Source organism: Erinaceus europaeus, chromosome 1, assembly GCF_950295315.1.
Source record: "Erinaceus europaeus chromosome 1, mEriEur2.1, whole genome shotgun sequence".
NCBI classification, from domain to species: Eukaryota; Metazoa; Chordata; class Mammalia; order Eulipotyphla; family Erinaceidae; genus Erinaceus; species Erinaceus europaeus.
Window position 1 is genome coordinate 166,060,327 of NC_080162.1, and position 26,240 is coordinate 166,086,566.

A 26,240-nucleotide genomic window follows, 5' to 3' on the forward strand; every position below is an offset into this window, starting at 1 on the left:
AATGCTGGATGTTCTTCCTCATCATTGTTACAGTGAAACAATTATGGACCAAATGATATAATTTGAGGATCTGCTGTAGTTTTTATTTCATGGTAACTTCTAGTTTCAGAGATATTACCCAATCAAATATTATGGTATTATGTTATGCTTAAGGTTGTTTTTTAGTCCTTAACTTTCTTAGTTTTTCTTTTTCTTCCAGTTCTCTAATTACGGCATTGTTTAGTAAGTTTCCTTATATATCTCTTCCCTTAATGACCATAATTTTTAATAAATTAGGAAAATTTAGTATTAAATGGAGTGAAGGTAGATAGAGGAAAAAGAGTTAACAAAAAACAAACAAACAACCTTGTACTATTTTTTTTTTTTTGAGGGTTCTTCTTGGTGCAAACAAGTTCATGAAAAAAGCAGATGACGATTTGGGGTCTTTGTTTTGGGAAATGCTACTAGTAGGTCTATTTTAGGTATATTCCAAAGGGCCCATGACTTTACTAGTTTTTGCCTGTGCCTGACATCTAATATGCAGGTTGACCCAGGTTATTGTCTGGGAAGATGATGTCATAATTGGAAAAAGGACTAGAAAGCTGGATCAGGGAAGAAAGTAGCTCCCAAATATGGGGAAAGTATCTAAATATTGTTAACTGTAAACCCCATCAATTTGATCTGTGGCCCATATTCAGCACAGGAGCTATGCAACCTCTGCATCACTGTAGGTCTGATCTTGCATGGGCTTGGGCAGATGACCCAACCATTGTCTTGGAGCCCAGCCTCCCCAAATCACTGCTCCATTAGGGAAAAAGAGAGAGAGAGGCTGGGAGTATGGATCGACCTGCCAACACCCATGTTCAGCAGGGAAGCAATTACAGAAGCCAGACCTTCTACCTTCTGCACCTCATAATGATCCTGGGTTCATACTCCCAGAGGGATAAAGATTAGGGAAGCTATTAAGGGAGGGGATAGGATATGGAACTCTGAGGGTGGGCATTGTATAGAAATGTACCCCTTATCCTATAGTCTTGTCAATATCTCTGTTTTACAAAAAAAATTTTTTAAAAGAATAAAAATGCAGCCCTGATAATGGTATTTCAGGAATTAACAATAATGAATTAGATCCACAGGTGTTCTAGAAAGCTTAAAATCATATACTACTCAGTAAGAAATCAGGCTGTAGAATGTGTTTAATGATAATAATAATAATAACTATTTCCCAGATGCACATATACTTTAAATATGAGGAGGAGGAAGTATACTAGTGGTTGGTAGTGATAATAGGGGGAAGGCTGATGTTAGGCATAGAGACAAGAACTCATGAAAATATGAATATTTTCCCAATATACTTTGTACTGTTTAACCCTTGAAAGTTTTTTTTAATGAATTCAAACTTTAAGAATGCAATATGAATACCAGAGTTTAATGAACAACCTTTTGGAGAAGATTTGAACCTGGCTAGGATAAGAATGTTTCACAATCTCTTCTTTAAGTACAGAGTGGATACTTCATATGGCCTGACTATGTTTATGACAAGTAATAAATAATTCACAAATAAAGTTATATGATAATGGCTTCTATCAGAAAACACATTATATCTTAAGATATTATTATGTACAAGAAAAATGTAAATTAATATAAGTTTAACAATTGATTAACTTAACCAGAGATATATAAAAATGGAATTTTTCTATATGCATTAATTTAAAAATACTGTAATGTCATAGAAGAAGACAAATGTTCGTTCACTTAAAGAAGAAACTTCATAAAAGCTTCTAATACTCATGGGTTTTATAAAAACAATATGATCAAGGCAACAGAAATATAAAATATTTTTGTAAACTGTTCTTTTTGAAAAATCCACCTATAAGGTATTATTTTTTAATATACTTAACGATGGCGACTGAGAAACTATAAGTATTTCTGGGTAAGGTTGAAGACCCATTTGCTTATTATCTTTCAACTTCTGTACTATAACTTTGGCAAATTCTTCTCCTTGGATGTCAGTGATGTCTAGTAATTGTCTGACTTTTGAAGTCCTTGTGGGTTTGGTACTAACAAGTTCATAGTCTTCTTTCATGATCAAATCCCTGGACAGAAGGGCATCTAGAGATTGGTTAAGACAAGCTTCTGTCATTTGGCTCACAATCTCTTCCCTTTTACTCTGGATCCACTGTTGGGCTACACCAGGCTGTAATCGTTCTGTAGAAAAGCAAGGAAGGGCAATTAAAAGATAAAAATAGATACATAATACCTTATTTTTTTCTTTAAAAAACACAGCCTTTTATATCCTATAAATCAGAACAAATACTTTACTTTTCAGAACTTTTAAAAATATAAAGGTTGCCAGCAAGATAGCTCACCTGGAGAGGGTGCCAGCTTTGCTATGTGCTTGACCCAGGTAGGAAGCTGGGGAAGTTTAGGTCGCTTCCTCCCTTCTTTCCTCCCTCCCTCCCTCCCTCCCTCCCTCCCTCCCTCCCTCCCTCCCTTCCTTCCTTCCCCCTCCCTTCCTCCCTTCCTCCCTCCCTTTCTTATCTCTCAAATTACTTTTTTTTAATTAGTGATTTAATAATGATCAACAAGATTATGGGATAAGAGGGGTACAGTTCCATATAATTCCCACTGCCAGAGTTCCATATCCAATCCCCTACATTGGAAGGTTCCCTATTCTTTATTCTTCTGGGAATATGTACTAAAGATCTTTATGGGGTGCAGAAGGTGGAAGGTCTGGCTTCTGTAATTGCTTCTCTGCTGGATATGGGTGTTGACAAGTCAATTTGTGGTTTCTTTCCCTCTTTTCCCTACTCTCTATTTATATTAATATGTTAGTCCAGAATGGTGAAGTCCCAGCAGTGACAGAAAAGCAATACAGCAAGAAAAGCTTGTTCTCTCTCCATGGTTTATTGGAGTTCACATTTCTCTAGTTCTTTCTGGGCAAATTCTTTTTTTTGGCTATGTCTTCAGCAATTTGCTTCATTTTTAATGTTAATTCCAATTAATTAATTAATTAATTTTCCTACCAGGGTTATGCTAGGGCTCTACTACTCTCAGTGGCCATTTTTTAAATAGAGACAGAGATAAATGAGAGGGAGAGATACCAGGAAAGGGAGAGAAAGACAGCCACCTGTAATCCTGCTTCACTGTCTGTGAAGCTTCATATCCGCAGGTAACGACAAAGAATGCTAAAATTTAAGTACCAACACCTCAATTATTCTCTGAGGCTTTTGAAAAGAAGTGTAACGGGAGGGAAGGGAGATAGGAAAAAAAAAAAAAGCCGAAGAGTATTTCAATGCAGCTGTCATTATTGTATGTATTATCATGGAGAGCTTTCCAAGAAGAATAACAGCATGAGGAATAATTCTGACATGAAATCAATTTAGCTGTAAATCTTATTCTGCTGCTATTTTTTTCTTGACAGTAATTTTAGCATTATTACGTTGCAGTTTAGGACAGCTGCTCTATGCTGTGACAGCTATTGGAACTATTTTGATAACCCATGCTACTAAGTTCTGTGATTTTTCTTCCCCTTGGCATCTCTTTTCTAACTTGGTTACAGTAACTTCTAAGAAATTGATGTAGATTACATTTAAATTATTTCAATATACTTATTTTGCTTATTTGAACCCCCTAAAAAACTGTAGTAGATTTTTAAAAAAATTACCTGTGTTTTAGATGTGTAAGAAGAAGCACAACAGGAAATTTAAAGCAAAGTAACTGATTGGGTGGTTTTTTTAGTTTAGCACAGCACTAGGACAGGACTCATTAACTAGATATTCTGATTTCTGATTTGAAGTTTGATAAACATGATGTACTGGGCTATTAAAACAGTTCACTTGAATAGGTACCCACACACATGGGCCAAGTCCCATTTCATTAATGAAAGCTTTGGTTCCTCTCTCTCTCTGCCTCTTTGTTAAAAAAAACAACAACAACTATGTGCTATTTCAATTTTTATTTATGGGTATATGTGCAATTAGAGGATCTTATTAAAGCTGATTTGTTTGAGCACCTTTATACATGTAAAGACTACATGCACATCTATTACATAGGCAAACATGACTTTACCCATGTACAGGTTAACACCTCCTCTTAGCACTTGCTCTCTACTTAATTATTCTTGTAGCACCATTAGGGCCTCTTATTCCACGTCAGCACTCATAGCTTCTGAGATTAAAGTACTTTTGTAATTATGAAGATATGTATCTATCAAATTGAGGAAATAAAGACAAATACAACTTACTATATGGCAAATGTAGTATGCATATACTTGTGAGAAATATGACATCACTTGTGAAAATTTTCACAATAAACATTTACCTGAGTTTTCCTCAGCTACAAGTGGATTTATTATTGTTAAAGAGCATGGTACAGTCTTGTGATTACACAATGTCATCTTTTGAATAGCAGAAATGCGACTTTCCCAACTGTGACTTGCTGTACACTTCACTGAACTGTCTTGAACTTTTTCTAAAAGGGACAACATCTGCATCAGGAGTAGAATATTCTTCACATATATATTTGTTTTCATTAAAATTACAACACCAGAGCAATACAAAGATAAGAATTCAATACCTTTAATTTTTTACAGTTTATTAAAGCTAGATCATAAACCTAATTCCATGTGCAAATATTAGAACAAAAAAGTTTTATACTGAATATTCTCATAAATATTCGTCTTTGGTAAAATATAAATCACAAAATTTCCTTTTTAAAATAACTTTACTTATTATTGGATAGAGACAAAAATTGAGAGGGGAGTACGAGATAGAGAGGGGAAGAGATAGTCAGACACTTGCAGTCCTACGTCATCACTTGTGAAGCTTTCCCCCTGCAGGTAGGCACCAGGGGCTTAAACCTTTGTCGTTGTTCACTGTAATGTGTGCATTTAACCAGGTGTACCACCATTTGGACCGTGAATTTTCTTATTTCTTTGCATAACTGGGTCCTTCCTTCTCCCACTGCACTTTAAATATATCTTCTAAAGCTATACGTGACATGTATCATTCTATATACTCCTTTGGCCATCCTATTCAATCTCAGGTCTCAAAATGTCATCTGTCTCCTAAAATCTATAATAATTTTCTGTTTTTTGCTGAAACTTAGTCTTATATTTGCAACAGCCACTGGAATGATATCATTATCTTATGTGCTGCTAAATAAATACCTCATATTTAAAAAAAACAAACATTTAATTATTCATCTTAATTCCAATCTCTGCTTGAACTCTTATTTCTGTTAATAGTGCCAATGATCTTCAAATCAGTAGGGATAAAAACTGATCAGCTTAATTTTTTTTCTTTGTCTTCCTTTCTGCAGATGAAAACTTATAGTGCTTGCAGCCCACTCTCTTTAATAACTTTCCTCACATCACTTTTCCCCTTTTCTATACTCTAGCAATGTTATAATCTCTCCCCTATGCTACAGTAATAGATTAAGACTCACTCAGATGAGTCTTTCCACATAAAGCATCCTTTTCCTTCCAAATATTCTACCATACTCTAGCCAGATTAAATCTTCCTAAAGCAGAAAAAAATTATAATGTACTCCGGCTCAAAAAATACTCTCTATGTTAAATGCAAAAGCCCAGTTAGCTTAGCTTTATGCTTGAATATTGAAGCTAGACAGTGCTCTGCTCTACTGATCTTTTGTCACCTTCATTTACCCTCTTTACCAGCTAAACCCAAAAATGCACTATTCTCTGTTATTTTCTTGCTTCTGTGCCTGTGTGGTATTCTTTAGCTTGGAATACCCATACTTAAAAACCATAGGTCCAATCTTCTGCCAGAAATAATTTCTTCATGATGACAATAATGGTATAATGTAGTGATATGAAAATATTTATCAAATGACCTAGCTTCCAGTCTTAGATTTGCCAGTGACTACTATGTGATCCAGTAGTCTTGACCATGAAAATATTTAAAATGAGGGTGTTGTGAAAGCACTTTGTAAAATATATTACTCTTCTAATATACTTAATTATACATCCACATCTATTACTTTCTACCTCATACTATGATTACTCTCAGGTATTTCTTCTTTCTTACAGCAGATTTTTCTTATTCCCAAAATGTCTAATGTAATGTCTCTGTCATTAAATGTATGTATAAACACCTCATCACTTTCACATATTTTGACCATCACTTTTAAAATATGAGCTATGCATGTAAAGATAGGATGCCTTACAGACAAACCATGATTGCTTGCCAAGAGTATAATCTTAAAAAACACATGAAAAATTTGTCAGTAATACTGATTAAAAAACTTACATACCGGATAAAAAATTACTATCTTGAATTGCTGATAGAGATCTTAATGTTCCAGGAGTACCACCACTTTCATATAGCTTAGAGGATCCACATGATTCCTAACATACATAGAGGACTAGATTAATCACAAGACATTTAAAAAAGCATGCCAATTTAATTTCTAAATAGCTTTTGCATTTTTTTGGTGTAATATAGACAAATATTCAAAAGTACTGCAGAATGAAACACATAAAATAATCAACAAAAGAATAAATCAGATTTATCAGATTAAACTAAGAAGATAGACAAATATTTTTGAAGTCATTATTTTTCTCAATATCTATATGATGTGAGGGGTTTTATCCAGTGGATGAGACATTTGAAACTAAGTTTCAAATAGCTACTCTACCTATTGCTTTAGAGCAAATGTGTATTTCTCAACACCTCAGGTTCCTTAACATAGAGGGGTTGAAACCACAGTGAAAGTAATATAGAAACTGGCTCCACTTCAGATCTTGACAGATCTAAATCTGTCAAGGAACTACTAACTAATTTTCAATTAACTTTTACATTTTATGAATCACATGTTATTTTTCTGCAGTGTGTATGTAAAACTGTGCACACAATGGTTGATTTTTACTGATGATAATCTTTAGCCGGGAGCATGCATAAACTTGGGGATTTAATAAAACAGGATGACCTCACTCATAACTGGAACTTAAGAAACAATTAAAGAAAAGGAAAAAACACAGACTATTATTAGACTAGTTGTGGTCTAATAATGCAGCAGAGCTGACTCTAATGGGGCAGGAGTAGAGCAGGAAAGGACTGGGAGGGCTTTAGAAACCCAGTACAGGATGGTGGAAGAAGACTTGGCTGGTGAGACAACAACTGTCTTGTATATCTCTATTTCATTTTCCCAATAAAGTGATTTTTGGGAAAAAGTGAATAAAAACTATGTACCATGCCTTTAAGGTTCATTTTAAGATTTAATTACTTTTCTGAGTCTGTAATGGGAATCTACCATATACTCTTATAAGAAATGATTAATACAAAGTAAATCTGAATATACTAAGAGAAATCTTTTTAAATAGCCAGCATTTTATATAAATTAGATGATTTATAGTTTTTAAATCTCTCTGGGCCTTAATTTCTCATCCATTAATGGGGGAGTTATAGTAAATGATAATTTATACCCTCCCAACACTGTGAATTTATCAACACATTTTTTTTTTTTACCTCCTGTGGACTATGATTTACAGATACGTTCAGTGAAAACTCCACGTTCTTCTTGTCACACAAGTGAATTGTACTTGAAGTACTCTGTAACTGAAATGAATACAAAAACTTTAGTTTGGAAGTGACTAAACATTATATGAGTAAAATATAATCTAATTAACATAATTTATGTTTATGTAAAATAAAAATAGCTGATTGTTGGTATCTTCTAATTCTGCTTTTAAAAACCCCTTCTGTTTCATTTGGTTTAAATCCCCCCTGCTTTACACTGCATTCTATTTACATAACCACTGTATTCTATTTACATAACCACTGCTGTCTATTTACATAAATCACTTTTACATTTTCATAAAGCACCACCTTCCCTCCAGGGCATTGGCGGTTTAGTGGTAGAATTCTCACCTGCTCCACCCCCTCTCCTTGTCACACCCTGATCCTCTCCTTGTCACACCCTGATTTTCACCAGTCACTTTTCTCTCCACCCTCTCTGCGTCACATCCTGTTCACACCCTACTTGGGATGTATATATAAAGACAACATTGTTCGTTTTAGTTAGTTGTTAGTTTAGTCTAGCTTGGAATAGATTGCACTGCGTCCTGCATGAATAAAGAGATACTGAGTACAGCTCAACCATGAGTCCCTGGTCGTCTGTCTCCGGTCAGTGAAGCTCAGCCCGACAGCTGATGATGCAACTTAAAAGGTAGAGCGAGGAGAAATAATTCCTACCTTGTATTAATTGGTTACAGATTATTCATCTGTCAAGTCTTTATATTAAAATTTTTTTAAAATAAAGAATAAAGAAAACAAAAGAGAGAGAATTAATGAAAATTAGAGTGGAAGTCAGTGGATAGAAAAAAAACAAAAGATTTATGAAACTAAGAGTTGGTTCTCTGAAAGGATAAACAAAACTGACAAGCCCTTACTAAGGCTGACTAAGAAAAAAAAAAGAGTGAAAACCTTAATGAACAGGATCAGAAATGAACAGGGACAAAATAGATACCCTAGAAACATAAAGGTCCCTAAGAAACTATTCAGAGCAACTCCACACCACTAAGTTGGAGAATCTAGAGCAAAAAGTTAAATTCTTAGAATTATAAACCTTCTAAGATGAAAGAGGAAATAAAAGTAAACAGATTGAAAGTGAGTCAGGAAAAATGAAACAATAATCAATAATACCTCCCCAAACAAAAGCCCAGAACTAAATGATTTTACTAGTGAGTTCTAACAAAACATCAAAGATGACCTACTACCTGCTATTCTCAAACTCTTCCAAATAATTGAAGAAAAGGAAATTCTTCCAAACAGGGTTTTGGAAGCCAACATTACCCTGACAGCAAAAGCTGAAAGGTAGGTACACCACAAAAACAAAACAAAAATGTGAAGGTACTCAACACATTCTTAGTGAATTGAATTGAACAAAACACCAAAAGATGGCTTATTGCATCCAGTGCCACCCCACTGAGATACTTCAGCAACAGAGGAAGCTTCAGTGATGTAACTTACATTTAATCAATAAGATAGCTCTCTTAGTGAACTTGCTTTGTCATGGGCACAGCCCAGGTTCATGCTCACTCCCACTTCACTGAGGGAAGCTTCATGCTGTGGTATCTTTCTATTTCTGTCTCTTTCTTAAAGAAAAAGTTGTCCTGGAGTGATGAAGACAAAGTGACAAGACCCTCTCTTCTACCCCTAAACTACATAGCACAGTACTTTTTAAAATTTGATTTTAATTGAGGAAATACTGTTTCATAAGACTATTGTCAAGAGTACAATTTCACATTTCTCCCAAACCTGTATGTTAGTCTACCTCACTGTGTACTGGAAGAAAAAGGCATTTTGGTGGTGAAAATTTTGTCCAGTGGCACATAGCTAGTGGAACTAGCTGCCCCTACAAAATTATTATTGGTTATTGGAGAGGAATGTTTCCAGCATATTTTGTGGAATAGCTCAATTGTATATTGTGGGAGCTATTTTAAAATCTAAATTGCTACTTAGGGGAAAGGGGAAACACATGCGATTTCAATGATACATATCCAGAACCTATAAAAGTGCATAAGTCAATAATACGTTAGTATATAATAACTAATAATAATTGAAAAATCTAAAGTACTTTAAATGTATGGTATTATTATCCACACTATTTCTAATGATTATAATACAATATTTCTTATGCCTCATCCAGTCTTTTTGAAATAGGCTATTCCCACAGGTCTAAGATGACATTTTCATTATGGTTTTGATTTGCATTTCTCTAATTACAAGTGAAATTGAACTTTTTTATATATTTTATTGGAGGCTTTAATGGTTTATGGTACGGTGGTTGACACAGAGGGACAGGTTCTTTTCTCTCTGCGGCAGATGCCTGTAGAACATTCTTACCCCCAGCTATTCCTCTTAATTTTATACCTACTTGTGGTAATGCCTTTGGCGTTATAATAAAGTGACTCAAAGTGAGAACTAAACTAATTTTTTGTAAAGCTCTTAGAGAAATAAGAATTGAATGAAGTGAACAAAACACGGGTACTCCTTGGTAACAGTATTTGCAGTAGTGTAGGTATTTAGAATTCAAATTAATTTTCATCCTGAAGTTAGCAAGTTGAATCGCCTACTACAATCTTTTCAGCTGTGTCTGGCCAGTAATGTTACTGATTATATTACACCTGTAAATACTGTGTAACCTTTTGAAAATTGTTAACAGTTGTGGGAAAATACAGAACAAATCTCCATCTTTTTCAAATTCATAGGTGAAGCCAGGAACATGATGGTGGGTGGTGAATGATGAGGTAAAAAGAAAACACAATTAAGTTTGATCAGGGAGAATGGTTAGGCTGTTATCTTTAAAGTGGAATATATAACAATATGATGAATGCCATTTTAAGTGGATAGGAAAGTAGGACATATTCAACACAGGGATTCTGTAGTACCTAAGCTATACAAGATAGCTGATCATCTTGAAGAATAGGTAATCGCTCTATCTCTGTCCCAGCATCAGGAGTGTTGGCATGGCTGTCACCGTTATTATGACCTCTCACAAGAATTCTAAGCTCTGGTAGTTCCTGGCCAGAAAAATAATGCATTCCTTAGTGGTTTTAAATTAAAAAAGGAGAACATACCATTATCATTTCAAGAGGAGCTACTAGAAGATGGAGCTGGTCTTATACAGTTCTAGGCACTAATTCTCTTTAGTACAAAATATCAGTGTAAGAAAACTTGGTTTCATAATTTATTACAAAAAACAACAGTCACTGATGCTTATTTTATTCCCTGTATTAAGCCAATGGATCATAAAAATATGAAATCATGTCATGCATACAATCCAGGTTTGAACCTAATTTCCATGACGTGGAAGGAAGTTTCAGTGCTGTGGACTTATTTACTTTCTCTCATTGCCCCGTTCTTCTTCTCTATCTTTTTACAATTAATTAATTAACTAATTAATTTTTTACTTATTGAATAGAATACAGCTAGAAGCTGAGAGGAAGGGGAAGACAGAGAGTGAGGGAGACAGAGAGATACCTGCAGACCTGCTTCACCACTTGTGAAGCTTCCCCTTGCAGATGGGGACGGGGGGGGGGGGGCTTGAACCCAGGTCATTGCACATTGTAACATGCGCTCAACCAGGTGTGCCACCAGGGGCCCCTTTCTTTTTCTCTCTATCTGGAGAAAAATCATCCTAGATCAGTGAAGCCCTAATGATAACAAAAGATATAACTGAGAATAATGTCACAGGCACCAAGCACTTCTAAGATGTTAGGACAGCCTTATAAGCTTATTCTTTTACATTATTTAAAAAAATATTTATTGGATATACACAGACAGAGAGAAATGATAGGGAATGGGGAGATAGAGAGGGGAAAAGAGAGACACCTATAGTACTGCTTCATTGCTTGTGAAGCTTTCCCTTATAGGTCGGGACTGGGAGTTTGAACCCAGGTTCTTGCACATTCGTTATATGTTTTGTTTTTATTATATGTTTGGTTTATCAGGTGCAACACTGCCCAGCCCCTACAAACACTTATTTCAAAGTGAAGTTAAGAAAGAACAAAAAAAAAAATTCATTGAGGTTTTTTTAAAAGATATTAACATTTAAATTTTATTTATTTATTTTTGATAATGACAGAGAGAAATTAAGAGGGCAAAGGGAGAGATATCTGAAGCTATTTCATAGCTGGTGAAGCTTTCACCCCTGTAGACGGGGACTAGGGGACTAAACCCGGGTCTTTGCTTACTGGTATGTGTATGTCTTAACCACATGCACCACCACCCAGCCCTGAGAAATTCATTTGGGTTGGTGAGGGAAAAAGAAATATTTTCTCGGGGTCGGGCGGTGGCGCAGTGGGTTTAGTGCATGTGGCGCAAAGTGCAGGGACCGGCGTAAAGGTTCCCGGTTCGAGCCCCCGGCTCCCCACCTGCAGGGGAGTCACTTCACAAGCGGTGAAGCAGGTCTGCAGGTGTCTATCTTTCTCTCCCCCTCTCTGTCTTCCCCTCCTCTGTCCATTTCTCTTTGTCCTATCCAACAATGAACAACATCAACAATGGCAATAATAATAACCACAATGAGGCTACAACAAGAGCAACAAAAGGGGGAAAAATGGCCTCCAGGAGCGGTGGATTCATTGTGCAGGCACCAAGCCCAGCAATAACTGTGGAGGAGAAAAAAAAAAAAGAAATGCTTTCTCTGTCTCAAGGTTATTGAGGGGCCTTCCAGACAACTAGTCTGGAAGTCTTAGTCTGGAAGTTTTAGGGAAAATTCCTGGAGTTTGGGGGATACCGGATCTAATTTTTTACATTTACTTATTTATTTAAAAAAATTATTTATTTATATATTTTGGCTAGTGGTAGAAGTTGAGAGGGAAAATGGAGATAGAGAGGGCAAGAGAGATATCTGTAGCATTATTTAACCACTTGAGATGCTTAGCCTCTGCAGGTGTGGACAGGTCCTTGCACATTGTGATGTGTGTGTTCAATAAGGTGCAATTCTGCCTAGCCCCACATCTAGCTTTTTTTTAAAAAGAGGCAAGCAATATTATTCAGTGGTTAGTAGGTTGTAGATTATGTCTTTTCAAAGGTTGAGAATTTGGCTAGTAACTGGTAACATCTCAAATGCAATTTAGTGAAACTCAGCAAGTTTTAAACTATAATTCCTTTCTGCTTAAAGGATGGTAGTTGTGTTTTAAACAACTTTTCACAGTATTAAGAAACCCTGCAGTAATGGGTACCTTCCATTTTTCTTTTTAAATTTGTTTTGGATAGATACAGACATTGAGAAGAAATGGGGGAAAGAGAAGGAGGAGGAGGAGAAGAAATGGAGAGAGAGGAACACCTATAGTAATGCTTCACTACTATGAAGCTTCCCCCTTGTAGGTGGGGACCAGGGGATTGAAGCTTAATCATAGGGTATTATGTGTGTGCTCTCCTGGGTGTGCCGCCACCTGGCCCTGATACCATCAATTATTCTGATCTACAAAAACCAGAAAGAGCAATTCCTGGCAATTGCTACTTTGATCTATTTAACATATAACCAAGTGAGAAAAAATAAAAGCAATGAAGATACATATTTTGGCCTTCTTCATAAAATCCTATAGCCTAAACTGAAATAATCTCAGAAAAGTGCCAGATATATGAAATAACTCAGATAATTATAACTGTACATATTAAACTTGGAGAGGAAGTTGATGGAAAGATAGCTTACTTGGATAGTGTCCTGCTTTGCAGTGTGCATGGCCCAGATCTATGTTCCCCACAACATTGAAGGAAGCTTTGGTACTGTGGTTTCTTCCTCCTGCTCCCTCCCACCCCAACCAAGAAAAAGAAAAGGAAAAACACTCTAGGGACTTAGGGTGTTCACTAAATAGTTTACATTTACATTTGATATACATAGCTCTGGAAATCTGAAGGTGGTTATTTGAATAAAGTAGAAAAGATATTTGGTTATAAAGGAAATAATAGTATTATAGTCTCTTATAAAAACTCTTGATTTTACACTGTAGTTTACATCTCTGTAAAGTATACAGATAAAATTTAAACTAAAAAAAAAAACCCTGAGTGATATATATTGTGCAAAGTCCTAATTTCTAGCATTTCACTTAGCAGCTTACCTTAGTTTTCTTTAATTGAATAACTGCTTCAAGAAAAGTTATTTCTTCAAATGTTCTTAGAATTGGTTCAAGTTCTATTAAACATTCTAAAGAAGAAAAAAGATACAACTTGAGTTCGTTTTGTTTCTAATCATTAAGCTGAATAATGCAACAACCAGTATTTAGCTGACAAGGCCTAAGTCAGCCCCCACCCCCATCCCCATAAATACATTTAACAGTCTTAAGAGCTTTTTGACAGCTATCAAGAAGTTCAAAAGGGGAACCTAAGTCTTAAGCACAAGGGCTAAGAGTTGGATTTCCACATGGAAAGAGCTGCTATAACTTTATACATATAATTAACTTGAGGTAGAGCATGCACCTAAATGTAAATTTGGAAAAAATCTTCATGACCTTGATCTAGGCAAAAAAATTCTTCTATATGACATCAAAAACAGGATCCATGATTAAACTGGTAATTGGACTTTAAAAATATTCTAAAAACTTGTATTACTTCAAAATAAGCTATTAAGAATGAAAGGTCACAAAATGAGAGTATTTTTGCTATAATATATTTGCTAAAGAACCTGTATGTGGCTGGCAAGACAGCTCACTGGAAGATGCCTTTTTTGCTATGTACACTATCATGGTTTAAGCCTCAGGGACACTGCTGCACTGGGGAAAGCTTTGCTGCTATGGTATCCCTTATTCTCTTTCCTTCCCCTTTTCTTGAAACGTTTAGCCTGGAGTAGTAAAGCCCCTGGGAAGACAACAACAATCACTACTATCATAGAAAGAACTTATACTAGCAACTGGGACAACTTTAAAATAAGACAAATGGCTTAAGTGAAATGGAGGTATACAAATGGCTAAAAAACATACATGAAAAATATGTTAACATCAGTAGTCATTTACAATAAGATTTTTCTCCACACATACTAAAATGGGTATAATTAAAGAGACAGACAGTAACAGGTATTAACGATAAAGAGATAACAGTAACAGGTATTGGTGATAATGAAACCAAACAAGTCATACATTACTGGTAGGAATCTTACTTGATGCAGCCACTTTAGAAAAAGAAGTATGGCAGTTTCTGAAATCTGAAAGACTGGTCTTCCATACAACCTAGCAATTCCATAATATATTGTTACCTATGGGAAATGCAAATATGTTCACACAAAGGCTTGCATTTAAACAGGGCCTTTGCATGCAAAATATGGCTTCCACCCTTGGCTACCTCCCTGGTCCTCTTTACACTTTTTCTTAATGTCACTTTCTCAATGAAAGCATTTTCAATTTTTCTTGAAGTCCAATTAACATGCTTTTGCTTGGTTTTGATTGGTGGATCAAACCTAAGGACTAACACATGTAGAGGGTACTTTACAATTAGGCTACCTAATTACCTGTACCTAATATTAGTTTTTCTTTTAATGAATTCTGTTTCTGATAACATATCTAAGAACTCTTAATTCAATGTCATAAAATTTTTGTCTATTCTCAGTATAGTTCAAGAAATAATCTATCACTGAAATAAATCTTAGATCTACCCAATTATTAAAGCCCAGGGATTATACTCTTAATTAAAAGGCACTTACAATAGTCTCTATCTTTTCTTTCACTTTTGTTCTTTTCCAATTAATTCCTTTTTTATTTCTATATTGGGGGATTGTTTTACAGTTGACAGTAAATACAATAGTTTGTACATGCATAACATTTCTCAGTTTTCCACATACAACCCCTACTAGGTCCTCTACCATTATGTTCCAGAACCTTCTCCAATTAATTTCTATGAAGCAGCAAGAGTTACTTCTCCTAAACTCAAATAAGATTATATAATTTCTTGCAAGAGACAACTTTAATGGTTTTCCATTGTACTGGAAAGAAATAACAAACAGTTAACATTGTGGTGACATCCAATAGTCAATCTTTTCTCATATTATTTCTTTTCTTGACTAAACATCTTTACCTGGATAGTTTTCTCTGCTTAAAATAAGCTTACATTGGCTTTTGAATTACTAGCTTCTTTTTGTTTCAAATTTCAGATATCTGTTCTTATGAAAAGGACTTTCTCCCCTGAATGTGTCCAATATCATAATTATTTCATTGTAGGACTTGAAGAACTTAGAACTTGTTTATTTTTTCTCTGTCTTCTCTATTGAAATGTGAGCTCCAGGAATTTAGTAATGTTGGTTGATTATTTTGTTCACCATTCTGTTCACACAACTCATTTCTTATGTAGTTTATAGAGGTGTTTAACAACTATTTACTCAATATATCAATGGAACTATTACTCTCATCAGACAATTTTCCTTCTCTGTTAAGAATTCTCATTTCTGCTCTAGAAGTAGTTAAACTTTTCAGACTTCTAGGAGTAACATAAGTGAAAAGGATAAAAAAAAACCTTTTAACTGTGTCATCTAACATATAATTTTTCAAGGAAGCTTTTATTCACAGTATACTTGACATTTTTGCAATTAAAAAGTTTTAGATGAAAACTGTATACTCACTCAAGAAAGATGGCCTTTCATCTGGATTTTGTGCCCAACCACTTTCTATTAAAGAGATCATGATTGCTCGATGAGGTATATCAAATGGCAAACTTTCTTCATTAGTATCAGGTCGACGTCCTTGTGACACACTAAACATAATCTGCAAAGGATTGGTGACTTCTGTCAAAGCAAATATATTTGCTTCATTAGAAATGTATTAATCAAAATGAAAATGTGGGAATCTTCATACCTAGGAATAATTTAGCACCACATTCTCTTTCAAAGTACTTCAATCATGTGAGGCATTTTGCACCAAAGGGAGGAGTTTATATACTCACCTCATTAATACTCAACTTGGCCACATGATTTGATTTGGTCAGTAAAATGTGCACAGAGGAGAGCAAAGCAGATCTCAGGAGAGTAGAGCAGAACCTAGCAGAGCCAAGAAAGGCTATGATAACTAATACCTAATGTGAGTAAGATAATGTTTACTTTTAAATTACTGAAAGATTGTGATTAATAGCAAGCTGATCTATGCAAACCTCAAAAATTAAGGAAATTATTAAAAACTTAAAAATTATTCTTTAGTGCTATGCTGATTTTTATGGAAGGAGCACTGATTCAACTTTTATTTTATTTTTTAAATATTTATTTATTTTTCTCTTGTTGCCCTTGTTGTTTTATTGTTGTAGTTATTATTGATGTTGTTGTTGTTGGATAGTACAGAGAGAAATGGAGAGAGGAGGGGAAGACCGAGAGGGAGAGAGAAAGATAGACACCTGCAGACCTGCTTCATTGCTTGTGAAGTGAGTCCCCTGCAGGTGGGGTACCGGGGGCTCAAACCGGGATCCTTATGCCAGTCCTTGAGCTTTGCGCCACATGCGCTTTTAACTTTTATTTTGCGTTCTATAGCTAGATTGGTTCTTAGAAGTAGGAATTCAAAGTTTTTATTTTGCTAATGAAAAAACGAGGAGTTAAGAGGTTTAAAGTTTGATCACAGAATAACTATCAGAATGAGAATTAGAATCAACAAATCTCTGACCCTCAATCTAGCATAAAATAGATTTACTATTGGTAATGTGTTATGTTGTTACAGTGTAGTTTCTACAAAATGAATGGCAGGCTGATTTAAAATAAGTTTTATAAAGTTCTGAGTGTGTCTCACCAATATGAATAAGGAAGAATAGGAAAAGTTAAAGTATACTTACCTTCAAAAGGCTGTTTTCTTGATAAAACTTCCCATGTGATAACTGCATAGCTATTTAAGATAAAAAATATATATATACATATAGTATATTGTAAACAATGCAAAATAAACTTGTAATCAAGTAATAAAAACTTTGCTACCAGAGTTGGGTGGTAGTACAGCGGGTTAAGTGCACATGGTGCAAAGTGCAAGGACCAGCATAAGGATCTCAGTTCGAGCCCCTGGCTCACCACCTGCAGGGGGGTCGCTTCACAAGCGGTGAAGCACATCGCAGGTGTCTTATCTTTCTCTTCCCCTCCGTCTTCCCCTCCTCTCTCCATTTCTCTCTGTCCTGTCTAACAACAACAACAGCAGTAACAACAACAAGGATAACAACAACAATGATAAACAACAAGGGCAACAAAAGGGAAAAAAAATAGCCTCCAGGAGCAGTGAATTTGTAGTGTAGGCAGGAAGCCCCAGCAATAACCCTGGAGGCAAAAAGCAAAAACAAACAAAACTTTGTGACCCCCCTGGTCAAAACTCCCATGGGCTCTCTAGGATTAAGAAAAACAACAACAACAACAAAAACACAATGTCTAGAGGCTTGCAGTATGCTGTCACCCTAGAAACAATCCTTTAGCTTAGATTGGATTAAGGTATGAAAACTTTTGTAAAGATAAGGGTATCAGACCCTGTTAGATAGAATTGGTGAGTAACAACTGCAGTGGAGCCCTTCTCACCAACAGTCATTGTCTTGTTACCATTGTAAAAACATGCCTCTGATGACACGTCCACACTATTTTATGTAGATGAGATGCATGGTTATGTACACACATTATTTATTTCTCTACTGTGCAAGTTCACTTCCCCCTCTCATAAATGTACATTTTTCCCTTGAAAAATTGTAAATACCTACAGGCTACTAAGTTATGAAACTAGAACCCTACTTCTACTTCCTTTCTCTAAAGCTTGCTACATTTATATATATATAGCCTATGCTGGCTAGACCAGTTTCTCAAGTTTTCTAGTCAACAAGTTCTTCTTTAATCGTTAGCTGCTCCTGTGATTTTTGTAAGACAAACTATAAAATAGTAATAATCTATTTTTTTTATTGTTGCTAGGGTCTAACTCCCCTCTCTCCCAACTCCAAGCCTACTTTTGTTTTTTCTTCTTTATTTTATATGGGGAAAGAGCCACAGAGACAGAGGGAGAGGGGGAAAGACAGCACTACCACAGTTTGGGTCATGAGCATGACAAAGCTATCCTGTCAGCCTTAAAATAGCTGTAAATTTAAAAGTTGGAATGAAGTTGGTGTATTATTTTAAAGTAAAAGACTTTGGGGTAAGTGAGGTGGGGAGGGTTCAGGTCTTGGAACATGATGGCAGAGGACCTAGTGGGGGTTGTTTTGTTATGTGGTAAACTGGGAAATGTAATTCATGTACAAACTATTGTATTTACTGTGGACTGTAAAACATTAATCCACTAACAAAGAAAAAAAAAGTTAATTATAGTAATACAATTTCTGAAAGCAGTAATAGGTAGAGAAATTCTGTTTAAAAATTACAATATACAACCAAGATGATAAATGTTCATTTTTTTTGCTTTGAGGAAAAGGATTTATTCTAATTTGAAAAAGAGAAAAATAATATATAAAAACTTAAAGTTATTTCCATGGTTAAGTTACTTTGAATGATTAATAGTCAGTCTTGAACATCTAGATGAGTTATGCCCTTCAATTACACGCATTTATTATTCAGACAAAACAAAGAACATTCCAAAAGTTATCTCTTTTTGTCTTGTCCAATAACATTTTTTTCTTTAAATATTATCTTCTTTGGTAATATAAAGTATTACTCATATTCTTTCATTTCCTTTATCATTTAATTTTCATATGACAAAAAGGATTATAATTTGACAGGACAATAAGATATACTTAAAATTCTTAAGCATGTGAAAGTGGCTAAACATAGGGAACTTCTAATTGGAAAATATTAATATTAATACTATGGTCTTCAACATAATTTCCTATCACTTATGAGAAAAAGAATGAAAATTACACATTAAATGATAGCTAACAAAATCTGAAAAAAATTTTTTGTTTTTGGAGACATGGTTCAATGAGCAAAAGGAACACATTGTACCTGTAGATATCGTGTTTAACACTGGCCCTTGATTTCTGTCCAGGTTCATAATTCTCAGGTGGCATGTAGATAATTGTCCCACCTTCTGGTGCAGATTTACTACTTCGTGATTGTGAGAGAGACATCATACGCCATTTAGATAAACCAAAATCTGCAATCTATAAGAGAAAAGTATAAATAATTGATTAAAAAATTCTTATGTTGGGGCCAGGTAGTGGTGCACCAGGCGAAGCGCACATTACCATGCGTAAGGACCTGGGTTCAAGCCTCCAGATTCCCACCTGCAGGAGGGGAGTTTTATGAGCAATGAAAGAGGTGTGCAGGCATCTCTCTGCCCTCTCAATTTTTCTGTCTTATCAAAATTAATTAATTAAATATTTTTATCCTAAAAATGTAAGACTTGATAATTGTTTACATTTAGACATATGATCAGAAGAAATATTATATTTGAATAGTTTATTTCAATATATTCTACCAGATCAGAAGTACCCTATAGACCAATAAATGGGAAAAGTACAATAGGAGTCATCATCTTCTACTTTGCTTACTTTTTCAGTCAAGAATAGATTATACATTAACATAAAAGAAATAAAGTCCAAAGAAGTTAAAAGGTTAAAAAACGTGTAAATATCATGTTATTTTACACAAAAACTTCAGTTTATTTAAAATACTTGCAAAAACTTTTAAGGTGCTGTTACTATACTTTGTGAGACAGAATGGAGAACCGAAAACATCATTCTAATTACTAGTTGTTTTATTTTTAAAAAGGGATTTATTTGTTCATTGTGGTGGGAGAGAGACAGACAGGGTTGCATAGAGATGGAGAAGCAAAGACTGAGGGAGAGATGGGGAGGGATAAAGAGAGAGGAGACGAAAAACAGAGCTATGGAAAAGGTGACACTAGGGATTGATCCCGCAATCTCTGGGGTCTTAGATATGCACACTGGTACTCTAACAGAGTGAGTGATATCTTTGGCTTAATTCTAATTTTTATAAAGAAAAGCAATGTTAGTTTTGCAAATCTATACACTGGCAGAAGACTATGCTAAGCCTAAGGTTTAAAAATTTTAGAAACTTTATGAAAAGAATACATTATGAGTAATCAATGAAAAATTCAACAAGGAATCCTACTTTTTTTTTTTTTTGCCTCCAAAGTTATTGCTGGGGATCGGTGTCTGCACAACAAATCCACTGCTCCTAGAGGCTATTTTTTCCCTTTTGTTGCCCTTGTTGTTTACTGTTGTTGTTATTGTTGTTGCTGTTGGGCAGAACAGAGAAAAATCCGAGAGAGAAGACAGAGAGGGGGAGAGAAAGATAGACACTTGCAGACCTGCTTCACGGCTTGTGAAGCGACCCCCTCCCCCACTGCAGGCTGGGAGCTGGGGGCTTGAACCAAGATCCTTATGCTGGTCCTTGCACTTAGTGCCATGTGTGCTTAACCTGCTGCACTACAGCCTGATACCCAAGAATCCTGCAAAATTATATTAGACTAGTAGACAATTTCAAAACTCACAAAGTATTTTAATAAAGTATTTGACTACTAAGTTAGCACACCTATCTGGCATATATAGGAAACTTGAAATTAATTTGTTAACAAATATTTATTGAGTGCTTCTATAAGGCATGTGATAGCTAACACAACAGATTAATAATTCTGTCTTTATGTAGCACATGTATTGAGTGGGGAAGATGTCCAATAAACATTAATAAAATGTTATGTCAGATGGTGAAAAATATTACAGAGAAGCATAAATCAAGGTACAAAGATTGAGAGGAAATGGGTATAAAGAAGTTGAGGATGAGGAGGATATCTGGGAAAGATGTCAAGCAAAAATTTTCAGATCTCTTTAACGGACAAAATGAAGGGGGAAAAAGAACTGTATTATAGCTATTTTGAAGGTATTCCAAATATTCTAAGTGATTATTATCCAATCATGATGATTAATAGAAGGACTGCTTTTGACCTGGAGGAAGGATCTTAGCACCATATTGCACAACTTTGACTTGAGCACTATACTGGCTAAGATTTAATCCTGATTTGAAGATACCAAAAAAAAAAAAGCCATATCAATTTTTTAAAAATATTTATTTATTCCCTTTTGTTGCCCTTGTTGTTTTATTGTTGTAATTATTATTGTTGTTGTCGTTGTTGGATAGGACAGAGTGAAATGGAGAGAGGAGGGGAAGACAGAGAGGAGAGAAAGATAGACACCTGCAGACCTGCTTCACCGCCTGTGAAGCCTGCAGGTGGGGAGCCGGGGTTCGAACCAGGATCCTTATGCCGGTCCTTGTGCTTTGCGCCACCTGCGCTTAACCCGCTGCGCTACAGCCCGACTCCCAGCCACATCAATTTTATGATGGCACAAAGATGTAAGAGAAAGTTATAATACCTGAGGTACAAAAATAACATTCAAAAGGCTATATGAGGCTAAAGTGATCAACAAAATAATACGTGCTGATATCCAGAAAATATTCTGTAAAATATACTGAGCAATCATTCATGAAGAAAAGAACCTTTCAGGGTTTCTTTTTTTGCCCATACTGTGTCCAATTTGAAGACTGTGCCCTGAATGCTTATCCTCAAAAACTGGTAAATTATTAAGGAAAATATTTTTAAGACCAATAAAAACAATATATATATATTAAACAATTTAAATGAACATAATGATTTTGTATATAATACTATGATTGAGTTTATTTTTGTGGTCTAGGAATAACTAAGCCACCACAGCAAGAAAAGGGGTGCTAATTATAAGTAGGGAAGAATAGAAAAGGGAGATATATTAAATTGTGTAGGTGGAACAAAGTAACTTTAAAAAATTTGGGGGTGCTGGGGATTGGACCCAGTAATATATATAAATAAGGTGTGCATTCTACCATTATTTTGCCTACTTAGCAACGTACAGATATACTTATAAAAAGTAATTACCTTAACATGAAATTCACTATCCAATAAGATATTTTGAGTCTTTAAGTCATGATGAAGGAGTGGAGGATTCATATTGTGCAGGTAATTTACACCTAGTGCAATTTCATGCAAGATGCGAAATCTCAATGGCCAACCAACATTGGGATATTCAGTTTTCTTCATATACACCGAAAGAAACAAAACAAAAATTAGTAGCCACATTTCATTACATTTCCACATAAGAAATACAGTGTAAATTAAGATTAAAAAAGCATATGTTTATCTGTATTACATGTCATCAATTTGACATTAATATCTTTGTATCTTATTTATCTTAATGTGTTTTATAGAAAATAATTACTTCACAGGACTGATATTCCCTTTTAGTTTGTATTGGTTAATACAACTATATGGTATTTAGTTGATACAGTTTTTGATATTCTTATCTGAATAATACCTAGATACATACATATACTCTAGTTCTCTATTTTATGGCTCATAATAAGTAACTTGTGTAGTAGTTTGTAGTATATACCAAGAGTATACACACACACACACACACACACACACACACACACACACACCATACAGAGCAGACTGAGGGAAAAGGAGAAACACACCAGGGTACTCCTCTGCCATGTCTGATGTTATATTTGTTGTTGTTTTTCTTATTTGAGGTGCTGGGTATCAACCCCAGGGCCTCACTCACTTTATTGCTAAGGCATCTCCTGGGCCCCCAAATTCACGTTAGTTTCCTATTATTATATAAACATAACTTATAATAATTATGGCACCAATTAACAGTCATTACCATATCTGCTAACACTAATATTTTATGCATTTAATCATATAATTAATTTGCATTCCAACTTGAAAAATTAACCTCCCCTGAAAGTTTTGTTCTCATTTAAAAAAATTTTTAATTCAATTATTCTAATAGATTTTTACTGAGGAAATACTGTTTTACAATAATGTTATTGTCTCGGATATAATTTCATATCACCCCAAGATAAAGTTATTTATTATTATTATTATGAAATGGAGAGATTTTTTTTTATTTTCCCTTTTTTGTTGCCCCCCCCTTTTTTTTACTGTTGTTGTAGTTATTACTATTGTTATTGATGTTTTCATTGTTAGATAGGGCAGAGAGAAATGGAGAGAGGAGGGGAAGACAGAGAGTGGGAGAGAAAGACATCTGCGGACCTGCTTCACGGCCTGTGAAGCGACTCTCCTGCAGATGGGGAGCCAGGGGCTCGAACTGGGATCCTTACTCTGGTCCTTGCTTTTTGCGCCACGTGCTGCGCTTAACCTCCTGTGTTACTGCCTGACTACCTAGAGACAGATGTTTTATTTGGTTCATAGTTTGTTTGTATATGGTGCCAGGACTGAATCTAGAACATCATGTATGCAAAGCATGTAGTCTACTGCTAGACCACTTACATTACCTGGGAGTTTTGTTTTTGTTGAAAGAACAAAAAAATCTTCATATCTGAAGTGTATATGATTAAGACACATTAAAAACATCATGGTTTATATTCTCGGTAATATCAAGTTATATTAATTTCAGCTATACTAAGACAAATGTACTTTGAACATAAAAGTGTAACCTGGAGCATGAATATTCTCAGAAAGATCAGACAATTTGGGGAGATTGGATAATAAATCATCATAAAATATATGTCACTGCATATATCTTTCTAAATAATATGAAGAAGTATAATTTTACTGAAAATTCAAGAAAATGTTGTTCGTGATAACCTTTTCTGTCATTGATCAGCTTATAGTTTGATGAGCTTATCAGAAGAGGAGTAACTCAAAATAATTTCTGCTTATTGTATATACATATATATATATGCATACATACATATGTATACATTTTTGAATATATAATTTTTCATTTATACATATTTTACCTTGTATATTTTGATTTTATTCAACAATCTTTTGTGTAACTGAGGAGGGTGTTTCAAGATAAGTAGCACCATAATTGACACAACAGGAAATCAAAAGAGAAACAAAACACTAAGAGTGAAATATTACTTCCTCTGGTGTGTTTAGGCCCCTATCTGCTTGAGTAAATCTTTGAATCAGCTAAAAAGGTATTTTTTCCCTTAAAACTAATGTAGTTTTAAAGGGATAGTGAGGCATCTATGCAATATAGTGGTATATAAAAGTTTTGATATAGAGATGAAGGTAAAGAATTGCTTATTCTACATTTTTTTATTCCTTCCAGGAGTTTGCAATTTTCTTGAAGGAGGCTGCATAATTTCTGGTGGGCACCAAATTTGAGTTTCAGAGTGTGGGGACACTGAGGTATGGGAAGAGAACATTAGATAGAATTCATCTTGATATTTAATTTCAACCATATAAAAGAAATTCTACTTAATGAATTTGATCTCTGTGGTGATAACACAGATCTTAGACACTGACAGTAGTTACTTATTTCATCCTTGTTTCAGGTCACATCCAGGAGAGTGTGATGTACTATGAAACAAAGAGGAAGCTACTTCATGAACGGCCGATAGTGGTACTCATTCTCCCTCATTAGCTTACAGAACACTGTGATGTATCAGCATTTAGAAGCATGCAGTACTTGGGCCATACAGATTATAATACCCAGTTTTAACTAAGTGCCATCTCACAAAATAGACCAAGTAGCTTAGAAAGATTTTTTTTCATGAAAAACTCCAAGTTGGAGGTAATATTAATAATATAAACTCAAGCAAACAACCAGTAAATATTCCTATTTTGTAAATGAGGATCCCAAATTTGTTTTCTGATGAAATTCACTGCCAAAGTCAGAGTGATATATTGAGAAAAAAAGGCATATAGCTTATGACACTATCATTGATGATGCTAATATAGCTGATACTCAAATTTTATTTGGTTTATTGAAATTTCATGGACTAGTATTTTAAGTTTCAATTTGACTATGAAATTGCCTCTGCTGTAAAATCTGTCCTTACTGTGGGCTGTACCAAGTACAGAGTTTATATATTTTCTCCAATGCGGTGGAAATGAGGTTCAAATATGGGTCACACACATAGCAAAGCAGGTACACTATCCAGATGAGTTATTTTGATAACTTCACATTATTTTTAATACATAAGAGAAGTCAACCTATGCTGAAACTTTACCAGTGCAATTATTACTTATGTTTACTTTGAGTCACCTGCTTCCAAGTAACCTAATCATACATAAAACAAAACCACTATATTAAACTTAAATGATAGGATTTTAGTCACTGGAGATGGAGAGTACTTACCCTATGAAGCAGTTCATTTAATGATCCATTTGGCATGTATTCAGTAACGATTCCTAAAAACTCTGGTTCATTGCAAATGCCCAAAATTGGGAGAATGTAACTAAATCTAGCTTTGTGTAAAATTTCAGCTTCTCTTAAGACATCATTTCTTTCACTGAAGAAAGAAAATGTATAATTACTTCAACGTAAAGAAAAATAACAAGCATCTTGTGATAATATTAAGCCTAGATTTTTCCATTAATTAGCTTTTGTCCTCATACATATTATGCAACTTTCTGTCCTTAAGTTTCATCATATTTAAAGTAGGGATAACACCTACTTTACATATTCCATACATATGTTTAGATACCAAAATAACTTCTCTAAGTCACTAGTAGAAAAGCGTGATTGTTATTGTATTTTTACAATCATTAGTAAAAATGTCTCCAAAAGGAATGCCTTCAAAAAGACTTTACCTTTTTTTTTTTTCATTTGTGTATCTGTAGAACTTGGAGCATCACTTATATTCAATGATGTTAAAGTGAGAACTGTGTCTAGAAAATGGCATACTGTGTATAATGAATCAGAATATATAATAGGGCATGGAAAATGAATGAAGGTGAACTGAGTAGTCTGGGGCCACATCTTAGAACCTTAAAGTTAGCACAGAGTGTTTACACTTCATTAGTCAACTCCAAGTTGTGTCTGAAGCTGTTTTCTGTT

The 26,240-nt window shown here is 34.8% G+C and overlaps 1 protein-coding gene across 1 annotated transcript in view; it reads right to left on the reverse strand.

Moving 5' to 3' along the window:
• Positions 1-1,157: 1,157 nt before the first annotated feature.
• Positions 1,158-26,240, reverse strand: part of RIPK2 (receptor interacting serine/threonine kinase 2) — a 28,913-nt gene continuing 3,830 nt past the window's right edge. The window contains exons 2-11 of the mRNA XM_007517354.3: positions 25,539-25,692; positions 22,295-22,450; positions 19,366-19,523; positions 17,244-17,293; positions 16,054-16,215; positions 13,568-13,653; positions 7,470-7,559; positions 6,256-6,349; positions 4,303-4,452; positions 1,158-2,187 (exon numbers count right to left, since the gene is read on the reverse strand). Coding sequence (XP_007517416.1) covers positions 1,850-2,187; positions 4,303-4,452; positions 6,256-6,349; positions 7,470-7,559; positions 13,568-13,653; positions 16,054-16,215; positions 17,244-17,293; positions 19,366-19,523; positions 22,295-22,450; positions 25,539-25,692 — 1,438 coding nt within the window. The 3' untranslated portion in view covers positions 1,158-1,849. The remainder of the gene's footprint in view (positions 2,188-4,302; positions 4,453-6,255; positions 6,350-7,469; positions 7,560-13,567; positions 13,654-16,053; positions 16,216-17,243; positions 17,294-19,365; positions 19,524-22,294; positions 22,451-25,538; positions 25,693-26,240) is intronic.